Below are 22,197 nucleotides of genomic sequence, written 5' to 3' on the forward strand. Positions count from 1 at the left end.
CCCTCTTAGGTGCTTCAGAGCACAAAGGAGAAAAAGGACACAGCCCAGTCTTGGAATGCCTGAGAGCACAGATGTGCTAATCTCAAGCACAGTCTTTGATGCCTCAGAGCACAGATGGACTGCCTCGTCATGACCCTGACTGGATCGAAACCACACAAGAGACAAACGGGCTAGCAGACGACCAGGGACTCAGGCTGCCCTTGGCTAGTACCGGTGATTGATACGCCTACACATTGTCCCAGGAGAGGAATCTCCCACCCATAAGAAAAGAATGTCTAAATTATCTCCACCTCGCAGGCGTGAATTAAGCCTTTGAAATGCCCTGTGAGAACTAGCGTCACGAGACGATCTAACACAATTGGGATTTTTAAAGATAAGGAAGAGTGTACTTGACCCAAGGGTATAAGTAGGGTCCGGCAGCCCCCTCTAATTGAGCTCCAATTACCTATACCTGCCGGTCAGGAAGGTCTTTGCCTCCCGAGGTCCCAGGGGACACCCTCCTCATACTACTTCTTCCCGAGGGATTGAGTGACAGACGCTGGCCACACCAAGCCAGGTAACACAGGGGTGAGAATAAGACCTGCTATGTGTTTTGCTTTTGCACGCATTTAATAATAGATCTATGAATTAAAGTACTTTTGTTGAATGCTAGCTGCTTGTAACTAAAGAAGTGAAACTATAAACCTTGTAACCATAAGAATTAAGCTTTTCCTTCTCAATTAAATAGTAACTGTTTAAGTTTTAACCTGACTTTTCCTGTTACTGGGCAAACTGAACGCAAATAAAAGAACCCAGCTGGTTTTCAGCTGTATTAGCATGGCCACTGGTGAGGCGTACTGAGACCTGAGCGCTGAGTCGCGCGGCCTCCATGGGGCAGACTCTTGGGGCACCCATCAGCCTCCCTGGCTGCCCACTGCAAAGAGACTTCTCTGCCCTAGCAGTCAGACTCGGGTGGTAAAACCTTGGGGCATCCATCAGCCACCAATGGCTGCCTGCTGCGAAGGGACTGTCTGTCCTAGCAGTTAAAGACTCGGATGCAATAAGGGCACACGTGGTACCTCACCCCCGGCCATCGGTTAACAGAGGGCAGCAACAGCAGCATGGAACTCCCATGTGAGGTAGTCGGGGAGGCTGAGGGAGTTTAAGCCTGCAGTTGGGGGGTGGGGAGAGGATTGAGAGCCATCCAGGGCTCCCTGCCCCACCCAGCTTCCAGCAACGTGGCTGCAGGGGTTCCCCTCGTCCCCTCCCACCCCAACTGGGGATCCCATGGTTGGAGCTGCTGGCCAGGGCTCCACACCCCAGCTGGCTCCCAGGTGTGTGGCTGTGGGGTCCCCTCCCCCTGCTCAGGTTTTTATAAATCTTACACAGGACAGGCAGCCCTGGCTGGGGATCCTGCACGTGGGGCTGCCTATCACTCATAAGTTTTCCAAAACTCTGCCAACTCTGGCTGAGTGGGGTTTAAGCCTGAAAGCAAGGGAGCACGTTTTTCCCCAGGTGAGAGCCTCCTCCATCCCCACTCCCCCCATTTTGAATTGCCTTGGGTCACAAAGTCTTCCTGAATTGTCAAAATGGGTCCCCATCTCACAAAGGTTGGGAACTGCGGCTCTAAGGTGTAAGAACACAAGCAAGCAGCTGTACTTTGTCTCACCTCTTCAGTATGCACAAGATGGTAGAAATGCACAATAATACATACGGGGGGACGTAGCAGAAAATATTGTTAAATGTGATAAGGAAAACCATTAAAAATCCATCAGTGGCTTTGGTTGCTGCATTGACAGACACAAAGGGACACAGCTCTTGCAAACTAAGAAAGATGTTTCCTTCAACCAGGCGGGAGGGGATTTGAAGTCTCTGGGAAGTTAATATAAGAAAAAAGCACCTTGAACTAAGCTTGTACTTTGCTAGATTTAATTTTAGATTTTTAACATGTGTTTTCATTTGGTTGTAACGTTTTCTAAGTATTTCTTTTATGTGGCACCACTTAACCTAAATTCTATTGTTAATAATTTTGTTTGTTTACTATGAATCAACACAGTGCTGCATTTGAAAAGCATGGTGCACTGATAGCAGTTAATAAACTGTGACATGCCTGCGTGTCTTTAGAGGAACAAATAGACTTTCTCTGCACTGCCCAGGAGAGAGCTGAACATTACAAGTACACAGGTATGGAGAATGAGACTGGGGGTATGTTGGGTCACCTTGCTGCTTGTAATCAAGACTTGTGTAAGCCAGTGGGGCTCTGTGGCTGCAGAAAGGCCACTGGGCTCAGAGCTGCTGGACCAGGGCTGCCTAGCACACAGACAATTCAGGCTTTGACCAGGGTACTTGTAAGGTGATTTATGAACATCCCAGGATGTGATCTAGGGTAGCAGGGCAAGTGGTGTTACATCCATTCAACTGGTGTGGACTGCACCCCCAAAGACCAGGACTATCTGCCACCGATATAACAGTGTAAATCCCTTAATCTTAGTCTTTGTGTCTCAACTTCCCCATTTAGGAATAAAAGGGGCAATTTGTCCTTTATAAAGCATTTGAGACCTATGAATGAAAGCACTGCAAGTGCTAAATATTATCATTCGTTACTAATATTCCAGTCCTAGGCTCTGAATGCACAAACTGTAAGGGAATTGATAGAGCAGATTGATTTGATAAATCACTGCTCATGGCTGTTCAAGGGGGTGAAAAGGTTTTAAAACAGCTGACAGACCACACAATCTTGTTGTAGGAGGTGGGCTAGTCCAAGAAAATAATACACTACTTTATTTTCTACACTAATGACTACCATCCCTGAATGTGCTGAATCAACCACAAGGGTCTTAAATTTTTTTTGCTTCTTGATGTAATCTTCCAAATAATACACTATGAGCATGCAGTATTCTGACATGAACACATTCATCAGAGTAACAACTTTAATAATCTTAAGCATTACTGAAAAAGTTATACATTTTGGGGAAGATCTGATACCTGCAAATGAATTTCAGTGAAAAAAAATACCCTAGGGCTCTGCACATCTTGATGCTCAAACATTGGCATTGTCCAAAAAAATAAAATTTTGATATTGTAATAAACACAAATTATATTTCAAGAAAATATTAATGTAACAAAACAAAATGAAAAATAGGATGATTCTTTTCTACAAACTGAAACACATAAAACACCATCTCATTTTAACAAAAATCAAATACTGGTTGATGTGTAAACTGTAAGAACAATTATCTAAAAATTGGACAGATATTATGCAATATCGCAAAATGAGCTGGATGTGAAATAAAGTGGTTTTAAATAAACCTACTAATATAATTTATGCAGAAATCCTCATGACAGTGGCCATAACATTTTTATCATTAAATGAAAAGAATATATTGTACAAATAAAGTTATAATTTAAATGTGATTTTTTTTAATGCTGGTTACTTAGGCCCAAAGGGCACTGAACTGTGCTGTTTTACAAAGAACATTAGTCTCTTCATATGTCATCATTACATTGTTGGTCTTAAAAAAAATGCATTTATATCACTATCATTGTCACCGACATGACATTGTTCATGTGAGACACAAAAGCTAATTGTAGGTGGGAACGCTTCATAATTAAATTGTATTATAACAGTATAATATGTTAATTACCCTAGCAGATATTTACCATTGTATTTGGCTACTTTTAAGCTATCCAGATTAATTTATTGCTTTTAGATCTGCACATGAATGAAAATTGCTTGATAGCAAATAATACGAATGACAGATTTACAGCCATGTATGATAAAACTGCCCTCTTCCAGCAAATGCAAGAAGTCTTTTTAACAACCTGCCATTCCTTTTTTAGAATCCTGCGCTACGACAGTTATTTCAGTCTAAGTAATATTTTCTCCATGAGGACTCAAAAGACAAAAGCCAATTAGTGCATAAAGTAATAACTGTATTTATTTTTCAACAGAACACTAGAATCAGTATAAACAAACATATGCTGCATTTTAAAACAAGTATTCTGAATAAGTACTAAAGCTACTTTGATTAAAATCCGTACTCATTTTTCTTAAACTTTTTTTTTGTAATTGGTAATAAAAACAAATAGTACAAAACTCAGCTTACTTTTAACCCAACTGATGTTAAAATTAAGCTCGTTTTCTTTCATATGAAGTATAACTATTACTTGCATGCATCAGTGTTTAGGACCACAGAAATGCAGTTTGTATAAAGAAAGGTTTTGGGGTATTAAAAATGTAATAAATGCATCTGCTACAAATAAGTGCAGAAAAATGTCTATGTGACAAAATGAATAAAGACATTTAAGAAATGCAATCATTTTATATTAAACAATTAAATTTGGAACTGTTTACAGAGATAATTTTTATTATAAATACAGTACTATAAAAAGTCTGTACCTGCAAAGGAATCATTCTGTGGAGCTTCAGTGCCCCCTTCCGGTGGATTCTTGCAAAACAACTACTACAGTAATCTTCCCCACATTCTAAGCATACCTTGAATAAAACGTAGTAACAGCAAAAATGGGTTCATGATACACAATTACTGCTGAGAGCATCTTCCTTGTTTATATTTTCTAAATGTTACAAATAAAATTTGAGGGCGTAAAATTAGATGTTTTAAGGTGCTCCGCTAATTAATGTTATACACTCTCCATATTTATTATAAACATACGGATTATAAATATTTTAAAAGATTTTTTTCCAACTAATTCAATCCTGGCTATCTTTCTATATTCAAATATGAAATACCATTTGTTGACATCTACTCACCAGTAAAGCATTTTTGTTCTCACATTGTCCACATGTCTTCACCTTCATTTTATGTGTTTCAGGGATTGCAGCATTTGCCACTTTATGCATCAATGGTTGTTTCATTGGTTCTGAAAAAATACAATAAAAGGCAAAAAATCCAATATAAGACATTAAGCATGTATTCTGACTGATGGAATTTGCTCTTTTATTTCCACATCAATTGTATATAATTGAATATATTAATTCAGTATATTAATTTCTTCAATACAGTTATTTAAATGTGTTTAAGAAAATTATCATGTAGCACTTGGGAAAATAAAATTCAGTATGGTTATTAATTTTAATTTCAGGCTTCTTAGTGGTAACTATAAACAACAGTGATTTTTTTTAAGCTGTGTCAAGTAACTTCCAAACTGTTTAATTAACAACCTCCGACGAATGCAAAATATTAACATACAATTACTTTACTTGATAAACACAAACATAATTTTACCATGAATCTGTTCTTTGAACATCTTCAGCTTCACTTTTCCCGAAGAAGCCTATATGGAAACACTATTTTATTTATATATACACACACACACACACACACACTCAGAAAATAGGCATACAAAATGTAGCTACTAAAGTAAGCATGTTAAAATGCTAAGTTAATGACAAAATTATATTTCCATAATTTTTTTAAGTTTTAATTTTAAAAGATACAGATAACCAATGTTGTTCAGTCATGATTTCTTTGACAAAAGATTAACAAACTTTACCAGGTTTTCATAAAAAGCATGTTTTTTGTTACCGCAGCCATCCTAGCACTAACAATACTTTTCCATTAATTTACATAAATGTGGATTTCAGTGGTCTCTGTCCTGCAATACTATTCTCCCTCATACACAAACTGACAATAGGGAGAGTTATTGATGGGATTCTCCTGTTATAAACCAGTGGCTTTGTTACACAGACTTGAAAGGTACCTGACTGTCAAAACAGGATATTATTCTATCCTGAAGAAGCCCCTTGAATTCCCTGATTCTCCAGATGGACACAAGAGGTCTGCTGGCACAGTTAACTGAAGTATCAAGGCATGTAGTAGAAAAAGCATAATGGAATAAGGATTTTAAGTGTTCTTATTTTAATATATGTAATATTTAAGACACTTATTTTAAAATAACACTTGAGTTTGCTTGAATTCCCATGAAAAACCACTCAGTTCCAATTAATCCATTGTGCGTCATGACTTTTTTAAAAATCAACGAAAATTATGACATCTTTTTGTTGTGATAAACTATCAGTTTTAGCCATAGCTATAGGTTGTATTTTCAGACTATATAACTACCCCATTTAATCGTTTCTCATATGTGGGATGCAATCACAATCTGTGTCTATAGGTTAATACTATATCTGACAAAGTCTACTTTAGATATATAATTCACGTGCATTTTCCAGGCCACATTGCAGAGCTACGTCTTTCCACTGCTCTTCTCCCCCTCCCCATACCCCCTCTCCCAAGCGGATCAGCTTGAGATCTGGAGTAACAGATATGGAAGAAATGTAATAATACAAATGCAAGGTCATACACTTACAGATCAACAGCAAGAATTTCTGCAATAACCAGGAGGTTCATCAATTGTAAATGTCAGAGCAGGAAAAAAAATCTTGAGTGTATTAGTCTGTCGCAGGATATGACAAAAGCCACCAGTGTGATGTGGTTGTGAAAAAGACAAATGCAATCAGAGAACGCATCAGGCAAGTTATTTCCAGTAAAGATAGGAAAGTGTAGATGCCATTGTACATGGCAACTCTTCTGGAGTTTTGTGGACAATTCCATGTACAAAGCCTACGTTTAGCAAAGATGAACAGAGAAGGGATACTGGGATGATCAGGGGACTATAGATCTTAAATTATGAGATAAGACTAAGACATTGATTTGTTTAGCCTAGCTAAACAGAGGCTGAAATGAATACAACTACTCTATATAAATATGGGAAGGGAGAAGCAGTGAACACCAAAGAAGGAGAATAGCTGTTAATACTGCAAGCCACATTAGCATAAGAACAAACGAGTATGAACTGGCCATGCATATATTTATGCTGGAAATCAAAAGAATGTTTCTAATCATCAAAGATGTAAAGTTCTAAAACAGCCTTTCAATAATAATGGACCAAACAACCTAACTAGTATTAAAACAACCCGATAAGTGTATGACACACTTAAATGATGAAGTTGCCAGTAATAGCCAGGGATTGGACTTGATGGCACAAGAGGTTCCTTCCATGCTTATGTTGCTGTATAAATAGGGCTGGTGACAGACTTGCTAGGCCCTGGGCAATGTGTGTCTACTTGGAGAGGCTCAGTTGCTCTCCCCGCAGGAAGGGGCAGGGATAGGGGCTAGCCTCCTGCAGCACCAGCTAGGGCTCTGGCTTTGTTTAAAATGCCGTGGGGCTCCAGCCACTGTTGCAACAGCAACAGTGGTGGCCCAAAGCCCTGGGCCCTTTTAAATCACTGGGCTTGAGAGGAACTGCCCCCTTGGCCTGACCCCATCCAACTGGCAGCTGTACGGGCAAGCCAGATCAGCAATTCACAATCCAAGACAGCTAGAGAGCTTCCTTTCAGCTGACCTTATGGACTGAAGCAGAAGCAGCTATTCCACCTGCCTCTCACATTGCCTAAATTTTATTTGAATGCCAAACAGTCTGTTGTGCAGGGTATAAGCTACCATAAAGAGCTCTACATATCTCCTTCTTCAGGAGCCTTCTATGAGTAAAGCCACATTTTATAGGGACAATAACTGATCACTTGGGGGGAAAAAAAACTCCCCTGCATCTTTCTTTCCAAACACAGAGATATCTACAGTGCATCATCCACACTTCCCAGCCTCTGTGAATTTGTGAAATTGTTGCCCTATGTCTTCACCAGAACCGACAGCTTCAGATGAAGACTTTGTACGCGCAGTTTGAAATACAGTAGGGCCCCACATTCACAAACTTAAGGTTTGCGAATTCAATTATTTGCGAGTGGCCGCTGTCTTGCTGGGGCTACGGGCCAGGAGCACCAGCAGCCAGGCGCAGAGTGCTGGTGGCTGTCATATTCATGAAATTCAACATTCATGAGGGTTCTCAGCATGGAACCCTTGCAAATGTTGAGACCCTACTTTAGCAGCTGCTGCAATTGAGCAACTTACCTCAAAGGGAGAAAAAAAGGTGGGGTTAAAAAAACCTTTTTATTCTTAGCCTTTTTTATTCACACAGGTAGGTAATTTTATTGAAATTGAGTATGTTAACTGAAAACACTTCCCTAACAAACAGATGGTCCTTCAAAGCTTTCAACTAACAAATGCCACTACTTGATCTAACATGGTAAATGTCTCTCTTTTTCTGGACTTATCTTCTAAATCTTCGGAGGGGTAGCCATGTTAATCTGGATCTGTAACAGCAACGAAGGGTCCTGTGGCACCTTATAGACTAACAGAAAAGTTTTGAGCATGAGCTTTCATGAACACAGACTCACTTCATCAGATGCTGGTCTTGGAAATCTGCAGGGCCAGGTATAAATAAGCCAGAGCAAGGGTGGGGATAACAAGGTTAGCTCAGTCAGCAAGGGTGAGGCTTACTACCAGCAGTTGATCTGGAGGTGTGAACACCAAGGGAGGGGAAGCTGCTTCTAAATCTTGTGTCTCATGAAACTATCTGCATATCCAATTAAATGTTTGTACCTTAACATTTTCTTTATTCTGTGACCACACTTGAGGTTTAATGCCCAATGATCCTGCCTGTCCAGATTGCCATCGATACTCACTTGATCGCCTAGGAAAAACAAAGAAAACAGCACCCAAAACATAGTTACTAAGCATATTTTCCCTTGTAAATTAGGGTGGTTGTATCATTTTCCCCACTATGCAAATTCGTAGTTAATATCAACAAACAGGAGAGCATAAAAATGAGGGGAAAAGCTTCCCTGTAGTCACACTGATTTCTGAAACATAAATCTCCTTTAGTTTTGACTGCTTTCACATCAGAATGGCAAATCAGAAATAATGACAATTATCTTTTGTTGGATAATTTAGAAAGCTAAATATTTTTTACTGTCACATAGAAGTCTTTTGGTTCCTGGATGTTTACAAGTAGTTTGCCCTAATGACATGCCCCCAGAAGTAGATATTTCACTATGAAAAATATCTACCCAGACAGCTGCTTTGAGTATATCCATCACTTTTTAAAATTTTGTCCTGTCTCCAGTGCCAGTCTCCACATCAGATTTAAGTTTGTTCTCTTCACAATTCTGAACCATTTAGCACTATTTGTCTTTTCTTTTACCTCTCTTTCACCTCAATCAAGACACACAACTCATTGCTTCCTTACTATCCATCTCCTTGCATTCTTCCATGCAGTTACCAAGCCTGGAAGTTACCTTGTGGACCTAGTCTATTATGCTTTTATACTTTCTTCCCTCAAAACACACTTCAGCACTTCCACAAACCGTAGCCCTCCACTGAGGGAGAGAGACATTAATGAAAATGAAGTGCAAGAGAGTTTAGAATTTAAATATAATATATATATCTGTGGAACGAACATAGGCTTAATGTCAAGTCTGAATCATCTATTTCTCTTGCTTTCTCCCTCTCTCTTCTGTCCTTTGCCTACTCTCCCTTTAAGAAAGAATAACTGTTAAGATCCTGTGTCTTTGGGGTTTTTTGCCCCTAAAAATATTTAGTTGACTATTAGTACTACATAAATTAACCTAAGAACAGTAGCAGCACCTCTGCGATAATCTACCTTGAACAGATTAGTTTTGAGGTGCAGTGCAGCTGGCCATCTCTGTCTCAACTTGAGACTTGTACCTTTCAAAATTACTACATTAATTTCAGCAAAATAAGGGATGGCATAAAATCGCTGAAAACTAATCTGGAAGCTAAAGAACTCATATATGAACGATTTTACCTATTTGAGATTTTGTCAGGAGTATGAAGGCAACTAGAAACCATCTTTAATTGCTCTAATAGGAATTTAGATATTACTATGATCCAATGCAATTAATGGCACTTAGTGCTCAAATTACATATATATTCTAAAATTTATGTACAAGCATTAATGAGTTCATCCTTGTAACGTATCTGTGAAGTATCACACACATTTTACACACGGGGAAAACAGACACAGAGGTTATAGTTATTTGGTAATGTCACATAAGTCACTAGACAAGATTAGTCTATGGCTCACTTCACTTGACAATGTTCACTTTCTTAAACTGGTTGTTTCCATCATATAAAAACCCATTTTAGTCTTTTTGTAATGTTGTATGCATGCATTTAATTGACTGAAATGTGACAAAGTAAAATACAGTAGGAGAAACAGGATACTGTTTGGCTGATTTAACACCAGTGTTACAATCTCACTGGGGGGGAAAAGGAATGAAAAAATGTCATGGAAGCAGGGCAAGGACTTTGACTGTAAATCCTGATACTGTATTCCACAGGGGAAGAGAAAGAGAATGATTGTGACATCACAGGTTAATCAACTAATCTCGCAGGAGTGACTGTACAACACCAAACCAAACCAAAACACTAAGCTTATCATAGGACAGCAGGCAGCTGTGGATGGGAAAGGAAAAAGAAAAGAGATAAAAGACAGAATAGGGTAAACAAGGAAGAAAAGCAGGAAAAGGAAAAAGCTCAGAGGGGCAAAGAAAGAACACCAGACTTTAGACGTGTTATCCAAAAGTGATTTTTCAAACATACAACACACACTTCTCATTGGGATTTCTTGATCTTATAATTAAATTCTGAAGAAACTTCACTTACTCCCTCCTCTCTTCTTTTTCTCTGCTCATATTAAATTGCAGTTGCTGTAGTTTCTTCTCCATCTCCTTGTTTTCTAGTTCTAACTGTACTTTCTCCAACTTCAGCTCTCGTACATTTCTGGAGAAATGAAATTGAAACATTTAATGGTGTATTAGGAAAAATATAAAGGTGATCAGAAAATGAAGAATGAAAACAGATATTTGAATAGCTTTTAAGTGGCAAGGCACAATTTTAACAGCAAAGATGAGTAATCGGCATCCCACACTGGAAGCCTAAAAATCCAGCTCTGACAACTATATCACTTGCCAGAGAGGGCTATCATTATGGCAAAAAAACTCTACCTGCACCCAGGAATGCTTAATCACTGAAGATGAGTTTGCTGGAAGTAGGTCAGCTCCCTCACTTCCCTGAGCTTGTGGATGGGTAACCAGGAGAGACAATGATCTACTCCAATCCACTCTCCTCAGGCCCTACATGACCTGAGTCATTTAGGCAGGTAAGAGGAGAAAATAAAGAGGGCTGGGTATGCCCTTTCTCCAACCTAGAATTGGTCCAACCAGCTAAGCCTCCCTAGTATCAACACAAAATAACTATATTGTTTCCATATCAGCACATGTAAGCGATGTCTACACTAGTCCTAAAACCAAACAGGAAGAAGGGGCTTTTGAAGCCCAGGGTAGAGGGAGCCTTTTGAAAGGCCCCCCATCTACACAGGCAGCATGTATTCCGAAAGCAGCACTTCTGAATTATGCACAGCCACCGTTATGCTAATGAGGTGCTGCATATTAATGTCAGTGCCTCACTATCATCTTCTTAACTGCCTCATTACCATGTCCCTTCCGAAAGGAGGGGACTAGTGTAGACATAGGTATACTGGAATAGCCATGTCAGTAAAATAAACAAAGCAAAACATACCTATACTTGTAATAAAACTTTTAAATACTGACCATTCCCTTAATCCACACAGAATTTTGAAGCAAAATGTCAAATTTTCTGCTGTACTCTAAAGTGGACAGAAAAATGGACCCTGGAGATTTCTGTGGTTTGGAACACATACTTAATGTTGCATATAAATTTATTAAAGTACAGTTTCAAAATGTCTATCATAGTCAGAAGAAAGGCACTTACTTCATTTTTAATTTTACAGAAGTTCCAGTTTTTGAACCTGGGAGTACTACAAAGTCATCGATGTTCATGATTCCTGATGTGAACTCCTTTGGGAAAAGAGTCAGAATGATTTATAAATTCTTTGTGGTAAGCAACCTGTTCAACTGGAACAACTGGATTGAAATTAAAAATTATAGTACTCCAAAATAGTAATGTACAGGAAAGAATTGGAAAGCATAAATTCATTATGTAAAGTTAATAAAATGCTAAACAAATCTAAATTAAACTAAAACAACTTTTAGAGCATTCATATGAATCTCTGGCCCACAGTCTCTTCTCAGTTCCACCCACACAAACCCACTGAATGTAGCGTGGCTGCACAGATTAACCAAGCATGAATTTGGTTCAGTGTTTAATAAAGACTATTGATAGAACAAAAGGGACCAAAAAAGGTCCAAATACGAGGGCTGAAATGAGCACTAACTCAAGATAAAGTTAGACTGAAACCATAGTAAAACATTATGGAAGCTGGAAGTTATCATTCTAGCATACACAAATCCGTATAAATTGATAAAGTTTTTCCATGTATTCCCCAGAATTAAAGATCTTGACTGTACTTTCCATAAATATTTTTAAACTGAGTTATGAGGTGCTTATCTAATCCAATTACAACTTTTTCAGACATAACCATACTTGTCATGACACCTAGCCATGTTTACTTCATTGCATTTGGGAAGATTCTCACATCAGAGGCACCAACAACCTGAGAGACAATGAGCTAGGGATGTCCTGCTACACAGATTTCTGGAATGCCTGAAGATCACGTGGTGGAGTCATGAGGAAGAGCAGTGGTTTTCAATCAGCTGGTGTGGGATTCGTCATTTCTGCCCTCCTCCCCCTTCTTCCCCCCATGGCTTTTATAGAGCGAATGTGAGGGGAAATGTCAATCCTACAGGATCCTGTTCATGCCAGGAGGCAGCTGAAATGCTGCTTCCTGGCCTAAACAAACTGGCAGGCAGCCCACATCTACCCTGCTGTGGCAAGGGGAAAGGCAGAAGCCTGTTGGAGCTGGGATACAATTTAAATGCCACACCCTGGCTCCAACAGGCTGGCAGAGAGAAGAACCTGCTTATTGGAGCCACCTTCTTCAGCTGAGTAGTAGTAGGTGGGTAGGTAGTCCATCGTGTCCGATGAGGACGTTTTGAGCTTGCACAGGCTCATTGGTTGTGGACTCGCATGTGGCTGAGGAGTTCAAGCTTTGAACAGCATGGGCGTTCACAGTGGGGGAAAGGCAATTGTCCTGGCTCTGTTGGTGCGGCTTCCTCTCACGAGCATCAATGAGGCATACGCGTCGCTGTTCTTCAAAGTTGTCATATGCATGTCACATGAGTGCACGCCAGCCTGCTCCCTCTTTTGTATGCTGCTCTAGCTGATCTGGTTTTAAACCAGCATGAGCAATGTTGGACTTCTCGCAGTCTTTATATCTCTTGTGAGGCCTACTTTGATTCCTTTTGCCCTGGGAGAGTTCACCATAGAGGAGCTGCTTAGGGATTCTTGACTCCTCCATTCATATGACATGCCCTGTCCAGCAAAGCTGGGCTTTCAATAGTGCACATTCGATGGCAGGACAGAGTTACGAACCTGGAAGTGCTGGACAGAGCAGGAACCACAAGCATGGAAGCCATGATTCTGAAAGATGAACTGTGAGTAGTTGCTGAAATTTTCAGTGTTTAATCTTTTACTCAAAATCCTCAGCATTGTGTGAGAAGATTTTGAAAATATGTGTCTGCTCATGCCTAAGATGGTATATTAGAAACATGATCACATTTGATCCTTGTTTAGCTTGTTTTATGCACTACTATGTTGCAAACCTCTCCAGTAAGACTAAGAGAGGTAGCTGTGTTAGTCTGTAGCTTCGAGAACAACAAGAAGTCTTGTGGCACCTTTTAGACTAAGATATTTTGGAGCATAAGCTTTCATGGGCAAAGACCCGCTTCATCAGATGCATCTAAACATTTCCGACGTGAACACAAGTCATCTTTAGACCCAAGTACGTCACTAACCAGTTAAAAACCTGGTTACAAGACATAGTACAGATGGTCTGAAAATAATGGCTATTTTAATGCTGAAAGAAGTGTCAGAAACGTGCAGCAAGTGAATTTATCTAATGTGACTGGATGCCCTTGGCAAGACTTGATGCTCCGTTCATCTCAATGATCAATAATAATAAAAAAGAAGAATCTGCTGTCAGAGTACATGTGCGTTCTAGCAGCAGTGAAGCAGCCAAAGAGGCTGGCACAGCTACTCCCAGTTTTGATTCAGACGCTGAACACTTATGAAAACATAAAAGCCCATATAAAGACTGAGGTCAGTTAAATTGGTTTAAATAGTATTTATTAACTATTTCTAACCCATTCTTTAGATTACAATTACATTATGTTTAAATTAATCAATATTGTAGTCAGCCAGAACTGTTTGCAGCGAACAGTGGAGTCAAACAAGGATGTGTACTTGCCCCTACCCTCTTCAGCATATTCTTCTCAGTTCTACTAAACTGCGCATTTCAAAACTCACGCAGCAATGTATTTCTCCACACAAAATTAGATGGCTCTCTCTACAACTTGGCAAGACTCAAGGCCAAAACTAAGGTAAAAAAAGTCCTCATTAGGGAACTCTTCTTCGCCGACGATGCAGCTATCATCACTCATAATGAAGACACACTACCGTCACTGATGGATTCTCTGCCCAGAGCCTGCAAGTCGTCTTCCCTTGACATAAGCATGAAGAAAACTGTTGTATTCATTCAAGGTATACCTCAGCAACCCAATGACATTCTGGATAACAGCGCATTAGATGTGGTTCAACAATTCTGTTACCCAGGTTTGTGGTGACAGTAGAGGCAATGTATGGATGAAGAACTGAACATCAGAATCGGGAAGACAGCTACTATTTTTGGCAGACTTACAAAAAGAGGATGGAATAATCCTAAAATGACATGAAAACAAACATGCTAATCTATCAGGCATGTACACTGAGCATCCTGCTATATGGTTCTGAGGCAAGGACCACCTACTGAAATCAGGAGAAAAAACTGAACAACTTCCATTTTCACTGCCTCCACAGAATTATGAATATCAACTGGCAAGATAAAGTTTCAAATGCAGATGCCCTGTCAAGATCTGCATATCCAGCCTCATAGCGATCCTCAACAGCAAAAGACTACGATGGCTTGGTCAGGTGAGAAGAACGAGTGATGAAAGTCTTCCCAAAGAAATTCTCTTTGGTGAACTGTCATGTAGGTTGAGAACAAAAGGCAGACCAAAGCTAAGATTCAAGGATATATGTAAAAACACCGTGAAAAAATTCAACACCAATCCAGACTCCTGAGAATCTACATCATCAGATCAAAATACCTGGTGACAACTGCTACGACAGGGTACATCATCCTTTGATAGTATATGTGCAAGCCAAGCAAAAGAACTTCATTTTAGAAGGAAAAGCTCTCAGACTCAAGAATTTGGAAGTAGACTGACATGCAGTTATTGCAGTCGACTGTGCAAATCCAATATTGGATGGATAAACCGTGAGAGAAGCGGCAGACTCAAACACTACCCATAGATCCTCACCGCCACTGCTACCACCATCTCTCGGGACGAAAAGGGGCAATACCCATATCCATCCATCTTCATTCAATGGTGGTGGGTGGTATACAACCGGCAATTGCAAACACACCACTACCCCTTAAAGATTTCATTGCTATACTATTTTAGCTACATATTGATGGTGTAAACGTGACATTTTAAATTAACTGTACATCACTTCAGTTAATATGGACCCAACCTCGCAATCATATCCTTAAGAATGGACCTCAACAAAGCACCTAGTACTCTACTATCTCCAATGGAATTCCACATGAATCTTAAAATATTTTCACATTTGGATTCAGCTGCCTGAATTAGAGCCAGAGGTTGCAAAATCTTATGGTAGTTTTTAAAAATCTAAAACATAATTCAAAAAATTGTGAGCACTTATGTAGAGATTTCTGAGTTTTACTTAAAGGACTCCTGAATGGCTGTATATAACTTTATTAAATTGGTGATATGAAAGGAGGCATCTCAGTGGCAAGCAAAAACTACAAATGGATTTCTTCAAGTTGTGACTTACAACTGAAAATTATAAATCTTTAGTGTGTGCAACTACAAAGATGCATGTAGGAGCAGGAGTTTATAGAGTTGTGCACTTATTTCTTCATTGTACTGCAGTTTAAGCTTGCAGTCCTCGTTCTAGTACCAAGCCCAATGAAATCCCTTCTACATTTGTCAGCCAGGATGCACCTGCCATGCTTGCTCTCACAGCCACAGAACTCTTTTCTAACTTTAAAGATTATTTTATCTCCAAATATCTTTTTACTGATAATTGGAATCCTAGCAAAAAGAAATTCAGAAAAATAGCCATCCTGCTTTATTCATTCCCCGCCTCACCTTCCATTCACTTTTGGCAATTATGACTTGCTACCTAGTTTCTCTTTCTATTACACGTTCCTGCAACCTTTTCCCACCACTGCCCCGTCAATATATTTTGCTTCCATCTCCCCATTTTCATTCTTCCATATTTTATTTCACTTTCACTTTCAACTAACTTTAAAAGAGATAGTTAACACCATCCTCTCTTGCTAAGGAGGAATAGAGGTGGCTTCCTTCAAAGTTTGTCAACATTTCTTGATGTGGTGAACACAAGTGGTCATAAGAACATAAGACAAATGAGCTACCAAGGTATCATTCCCAGCCCTTGATCTCTTGGAAACAAATCTGTACTTAGAACAGGGGTGGCAACAAATTTTGAGGGCGGGGTGGACTCCAAGAATTTGCTAACTGGTCAAGGGCTGCACTATTCCATATTAAAGGTGGTGTGGGTCTAGGATGGAGGCTGGGTTGGGTGAAGAAGCATAGGGTTTAAGTTGTGCCCTGGGGTAGGAGTACAGGAGGGAGATTTTCATTAGCCTCCAAACAACACTTTGTTATTCTTTTGATGTTTATCACAATTAGGAAACATGGCAATGCTCAGTGAGTCAGAATTAACATTTGAGCATACCACACAGAAAAACTAGACTAAACATCACGTTTTGATCAAATGACCTTGAGTGCAGTTGAGGTATAAGGGAAACTATGTGGTCTTAACAAGGTTGTAGCATCCCCCACACAGTAAACCCTTGGAGTTACAAACATCTTGGAAATGGAGTTTGTAACTCTTACCCAAAACATTATGGTGGTTCTTTCAAATGTCTACAACTGAACACTGACTTAATACAGCTTTGAAACTTTACTATGCAGAAAAAAAACTGATAATTTTAACCATCTTTAAATTACAGCAAGAACAAGAAACAGTTTTGCTGCTTTGTAATTTTTTTTAGTAGTGTATTTTTAACATTTTACTATACAATATTTGCTGACTCCTCCACATCCCATCTTCACTGTCGGATTGCATACTTTCTGGTCCAAATGAGATGTGTATTTTATAACTCTAGTGTTCTTAACTCTGAGTTTCTACCATATTTCCAACATTCAGATACTTTCATACATCAGCAGGTGCTCTGAAGACTTCCCAAGGGAGCACCCTTGAACTTCTTCTACCTATTTCTTTGAAATTCAAAACCACAAGCAAATTAAACTCTTGCCTTTAGCAATTTCATTAAAAATAACTCTTCTTTCAGCTAAGTAACATTCACCAGTTCAGCTGAATCCTAAATTGGACTTATTAAAAGGCTCCTGTTTCTCCGTCTATTATGCATACAGCACTGTAGGTGATTTTCATTGCAAAAACTAAAAATACTATAAATAGCATTCATGCATGTACCTCCTCCATAAGGGGTTGTTTCCATATAGATGAGTACCACCGTCTCCGGGGTGCACCTGCTGCCCTATCCTTAGGGACTCTACTGCCAGCCCATAGCCATGCTCCTCCCCGGACACCTACCAATGCACTCTCCCCCGGCCCGCCCCCTAGGACATGGTGGAAACCCAGCACCCGCAACCCCCGCCCCCACTGCCTGCTCCCATGCTCCAGCCCAGAGGTCTGCAGGAGTCCTCCGCCTCCCCACGCCCCGGCCGCTCTGCTGGAGTGCATATTCTCTCCCACCACCATTGCACGGCCTGGGCGCTGGACGGCTGGGAAGCAGCGTCTCCATCGCGGTCGCCGGCCGAGGAGGAGGAGGAGAACAGCTCACCCGAACTGCCGCACCTGCTACCGCGGCCGCCGTGCGTATAGCTGGCCGCGTGGACGCTGTTCCCATGACAACCGCGGCACGGAGTGTGCCACTGGGATTGCCGGGGTGGAGGGGAGGGCAGGCTAGGCTGGGGGAAAGTCCATTCTATACGGCGGGGGGGGCGACTCCATTTTACACTAGGGTGGAGGAAAGGGGGTGCTGGGAGGCCGCCCGCTGGGCTCTCTGTATGGCCCTGCTGAGCGTGGGAGGCTCCCCGGGCTCTGACTGCTGCAAGCCAGGGCTTGCCGGTGACGGTGTTAGAGTTTTTAGTGGTAAGCAGCTAACACCACCCGGTGGCCCAAGAACCTGGCCCCTTACCAGCTGTCCCACTCCCTCTGCTGGGCCAGTGGTAAAGCACCCAGCTGACCATTCAGCCCCCTATTGCTGCTGTGCTTATCAACTGCTGAACATGCGGCCACTCAATCCATCAGTGCTGCTACAATACACATCAATGAAGAGCCCTACCCTGCAGGGCCAAATCCAGCTGGTCAAGCACCTGTAGGTAGGCCACCAAAAATCGTGGTCTGGCTTTTAAGATTACAACAGAATACAGTTCAGGGTGCACTTGCTTTGAGTTCCCAGGCTTTCCTCTACGGACGTGAAGGCTTAACACCTACATTCTTCCCTTATTGGAGGCAGGGGTGCTTGCATTAGTCTGAGACCTGGGGCACCCTAAAAACTAATAGATTTATTTGGGTATAAGCTTTTGTGGGCAAAATCCCACTTCATGGCTGCATCTAGAACCGCAGCACTTCATTAGTTAACTCCCAACACCGTGATTACCATGCCCCTTCGAAGTTCAGGGCTAGTCTAGATACAGACCATCAGATGCATCTGTAACAACAGTGCCACAGGACCCCTGATTCCTCCTTTATGAAAGTGAGAGTCTTATGCAGTACCTTGATACTAGCAGCTGGAGTTTACAGAGAAATCACAGTGAATCTGCATGAAATCCTGTGATTTAGCAACACTACAGCCCCAAATCAGTTGCTATTGCTCCTGCCAAATGTCCCCCTACTCATCTAGATGCTACTACATCAAGCACAGACTCTGCATATGTGTGAGTGCCAGCATCAGCAGTCAGTGGGATCTATTTGTAAACCTCTGGACTATGCAGAGTTTGGCTTCTATATCACAGGTTACTAGTACTACCACCCAGCACACTAAATCCAGCACCCGAAATGAGACCAAAGTTTTACAGCTTATAAGAGGCCAGTCTTTTAAGAGCCAGAGGCAGATAATTTAAAGCAACAAGCTACACCAGTATCTGAGATCCCCAAAGAAATGATTACATGAAACACACCCAGATAATCCCAGCAAGTGTCCTGCACCTACACACTGAAGAGGTGAGGGAGAAAAAAAAAACACCCCATATGGCCTTGACTAATCTGACCAGGGGAAACATCCTTCCCAATCTCACATATGTGCTACAGCTACACTAGCCTCTTCTTTTCGAAAGGGGCATGGCAATGAGCGAGGTCAGAATATGCTAATGAGACACTGCCATGAGTATGCAGTGCCTCATTAGCATAATGGCAGACATGGCAATTCAAAAGTGCCACTTTTGAATCACACACTGCCCATGTAGATGGGGGCCTTTGGAAGGGATCCCCAAGTCTTCAAAAGCCCCTTATTCCTAAAACCAAATAGGAATAAGGGGCTTTGGAAGATTGGGGGGTCCTTTCAAAAGACCCCCCTCTACCTGGGCAGCACGTGATTCAAAACTGGCACTTTTGAATTCCCATGGCTGCTATTATGCTAACGATGCATTGCATATTCATGGCAGTGCCTCATTTGCATCTTCTGACCTCACTCATAATCATGACCCTTTCGGAAAAAAGGGGCTAGTGTAGACGAAGCCATGGTGAGTGATAACTGAGTGTTGGAGAAAAAAGCAGCCAGACAAATCCCTAAGCGAGTGCACTTGGAGCCACCTCAGAGCATGGGCCCATCTCACCCCAGATCACAGTATATCTGTCTTACGGAGGGATACGCCAACTTCCGCTGCGGCACAGCTATTTGCACCATGATGTCTACCCAAAGCAGCAGTGGCAGTTAACCCCAAACCCACCAATGGTGGTGGCAACACTGGACTTACCTTTCAACAGACTTTGTAACTGATGCAGTTTTGTGTTCAGCTTGGTACACATTTGGAAGGTTTCCAGGTGTTATTTCATTTTAAAGTGCAAGTTTAAAGTCTTCAGCAGTTGATGAGAATCACCTGGGTGAATTCCTACAGTCCACGCAAATGAATTTAAACCAAGGAGAAGGATCTGTATGGGGCTGTGCTTCTCATCAGGGCAATTGGTAGGCTTCCAGTTGTGTCTCTGAAGGCCTTATGAACTATTATAATCAGTAATTCATATAGGACCTGAGAGGCATTCGGTACGTCATACTCTCCAGTTCATGTTGGCTTCTGGGATGTGTTCATGCACTTTGTGTGCTTCGGTTAGGTCAGGAGTCTGCAACCTGTGGCTCTTTCAGCCCTTCTTTGTGGCTCCCAATGCTATAATTGCAAAGGGAAAAAAAAAAGTTCTGATTTTTTTCGATAAACCGTTAACATCAAAAAGCCCAACAGTGAGCCCAACTCATATCTAAATAGCAAATGATATGTGATTTCAAAATGTTGGATAATTCCCCTTTTGATATGCACAGGGCATTGTGGGATATGATACTGTATCTGTGTTATGATTGTGTTGCTAATAAACTCTTGCTTTTGAAAAGAAAAAGGGAGCTTGCGGCATTCCTGCTGTGAAAGGCAACATGTATTTTAAGAAAAAAAAATGAAACTAATCATGAAGTAAAACTGGCATAATTGAAGTGGTTTCGGGAGTATAAGTTAGCAAGATAGTGGTATAAACACACACACGTAAAGTATAAGGAAATAGAATATATAAAAAGTTTGTGCATGTCCTGCAGTAACCGTTTATTGGATTACAACTAATTTTGTGTGCACTGTCGTGTGTGCACTGTTCTTAAAATAGGGGTTACAAAAAGTGTGGTTTGTCATTATTTATTAAGGACCATCTCATATTAACATGCATTGCAGCTCTCAAATTATTGAATTTTTTACTGAATCCAAAAAAATAAGGCTCTTCTTGCTGTTTTGGTTGCCAATTCCTGAGTTAGGTCAAGGAAGAGTCTCCCTGGCTGACAAGTCCTGTGTTGAACAGTCGTGTTTCTTCCATCTGAAACAAATCAATGTCATGCTTTCCCTGGCTTCCTTAAGAAGCCAGATTGCATCCATGGATGCATAATATATCCACTAACTTCTGTAGCCCCCAATCTGTGTAGGAAAATGCTGAAATTACCCTTCTTTCAACCTCCCTTCCTCCCCATCCTTGTTCTTTCGTCTACCTGTCCTTTCTGTGTCTGATACTCCTATACCATCTCTCTCAGCAAGGGTTTGTGTCTCTGTCTCACCCATACTTCTTAAGTCATTTTGATTTTGTCTGTTTGTTTTTAAATCTATTTAGGAAATGCATTTCTGAGTTCAGTGTGTGCACAGAAGTGGCTGAGTGGCTTAATCTGCACCTACATGCCCCTTTTAATGCCAAACTCCAACCCTACCTAGCTGAGGACATAGGTGTAGCATCTATTTTCAAAATCCCAAATGAGCTGCTAGCCTCTTCACTGCTCCCAGCACCATGCTTTTGTAGTACCCACAGAGCTCAGAGAACTTGGCCCTAATAAGCAAGCTTTTCTGGAAATCCCAAGATACTGTGGGGCCTATCTGGGTTGTGCAGCAAGCCACTTGTGCTTACACAAGCTTTTAAAACTTCCAGCAATAGACTTTATGTGCCTGCCAATGAATAATGACCCCCAAACCACTTCCTCAAATGATGGCTAAAATGGATAGCAACACACTCATTTTTAAATCAATTGTATTTCCCAGTTTATTTGCTTCAAGCCAGCCCTGCCAATTTTGCTATCAGACCATTATTTATAATTGATGTTCCTTGAGGGAAAAGCCAGTCTTAAAAGAAGAGCTGGCATTTCGGGGAAAAGTGCTTCATTTATGATCCAAGCCAAGCATTAATAAGTGCAAACTAATGTCTGTGTGAGATTTATGCACTGTGAGCTGTACTTGATTTAAAAATTTTGCATTTGTCCCTTAAGCATTCAAGCTGGGAGGCACAAAATAAGTTACAAAGTTTTTCTTGATTTCATAATGTCTGGCAGTATTTTTCCAACATCAACTTGGCTACAGTACAGTTTTAAAGATTTTACAACTGGCGAATCTGTGATGAGTGACTGAGGAAATCCCTTTTGATTACTCAGTCTTAAGAAAGGATCCTCTTCTGC

The 22,197-nt window shown here is 40.8% G+C and overlaps 1 protein-coding gene across 1 annotated transcript in view; it reads right to left on the reverse strand.

Moving 5' to 3' along the window:
• Nucleotides 1–11,719, reverse strand: part of ZBBX (zinc finger B-box domain containing) — a 48,258-nt gene extending 36,539 nt beyond the window's left edge. The window contains exons 1-6 of the mRNA XM_075004431.1: nt 11,652–11,719; nt 10,524–10,640; nt 8,439–8,529; nt 5,226–5,274; nt 4,751–4,860; nt 4,379–4,474 (exon numbers count right to left, since the gene is read on the reverse strand). Coding sequence (XP_074860532.1) covers nt 4,379–4,474; nt 4,751–4,860; nt 5,226–5,274; nt 8,439–8,529; nt 10,524–10,640; nt 11,652–11,719 — 531 coding nt within the window. The remainder of the gene's footprint in view (nt 1–4,378; nt 4,475–4,750; nt 4,861–5,225; nt 5,275–8,438; nt 8,530–10,523; nt 10,641–11,651) is intronic.
• Nucleotides 11,720–22,197: the final 10,478 nt, after the last annotated feature.

Source organism: Carettochelys insculpta, chromosome 10 (assembly GCF_033958435.1).
Source record: "Carettochelys insculpta isolate YL-2023 chromosome 10, ASM3395843v1, whole genome shotgun sequence".
Lineage (NCBI taxonomy): Eukaryota > Metazoa > Chordata > Testudines > Carettochelyidae > Carettochelys > Carettochelys insculpta.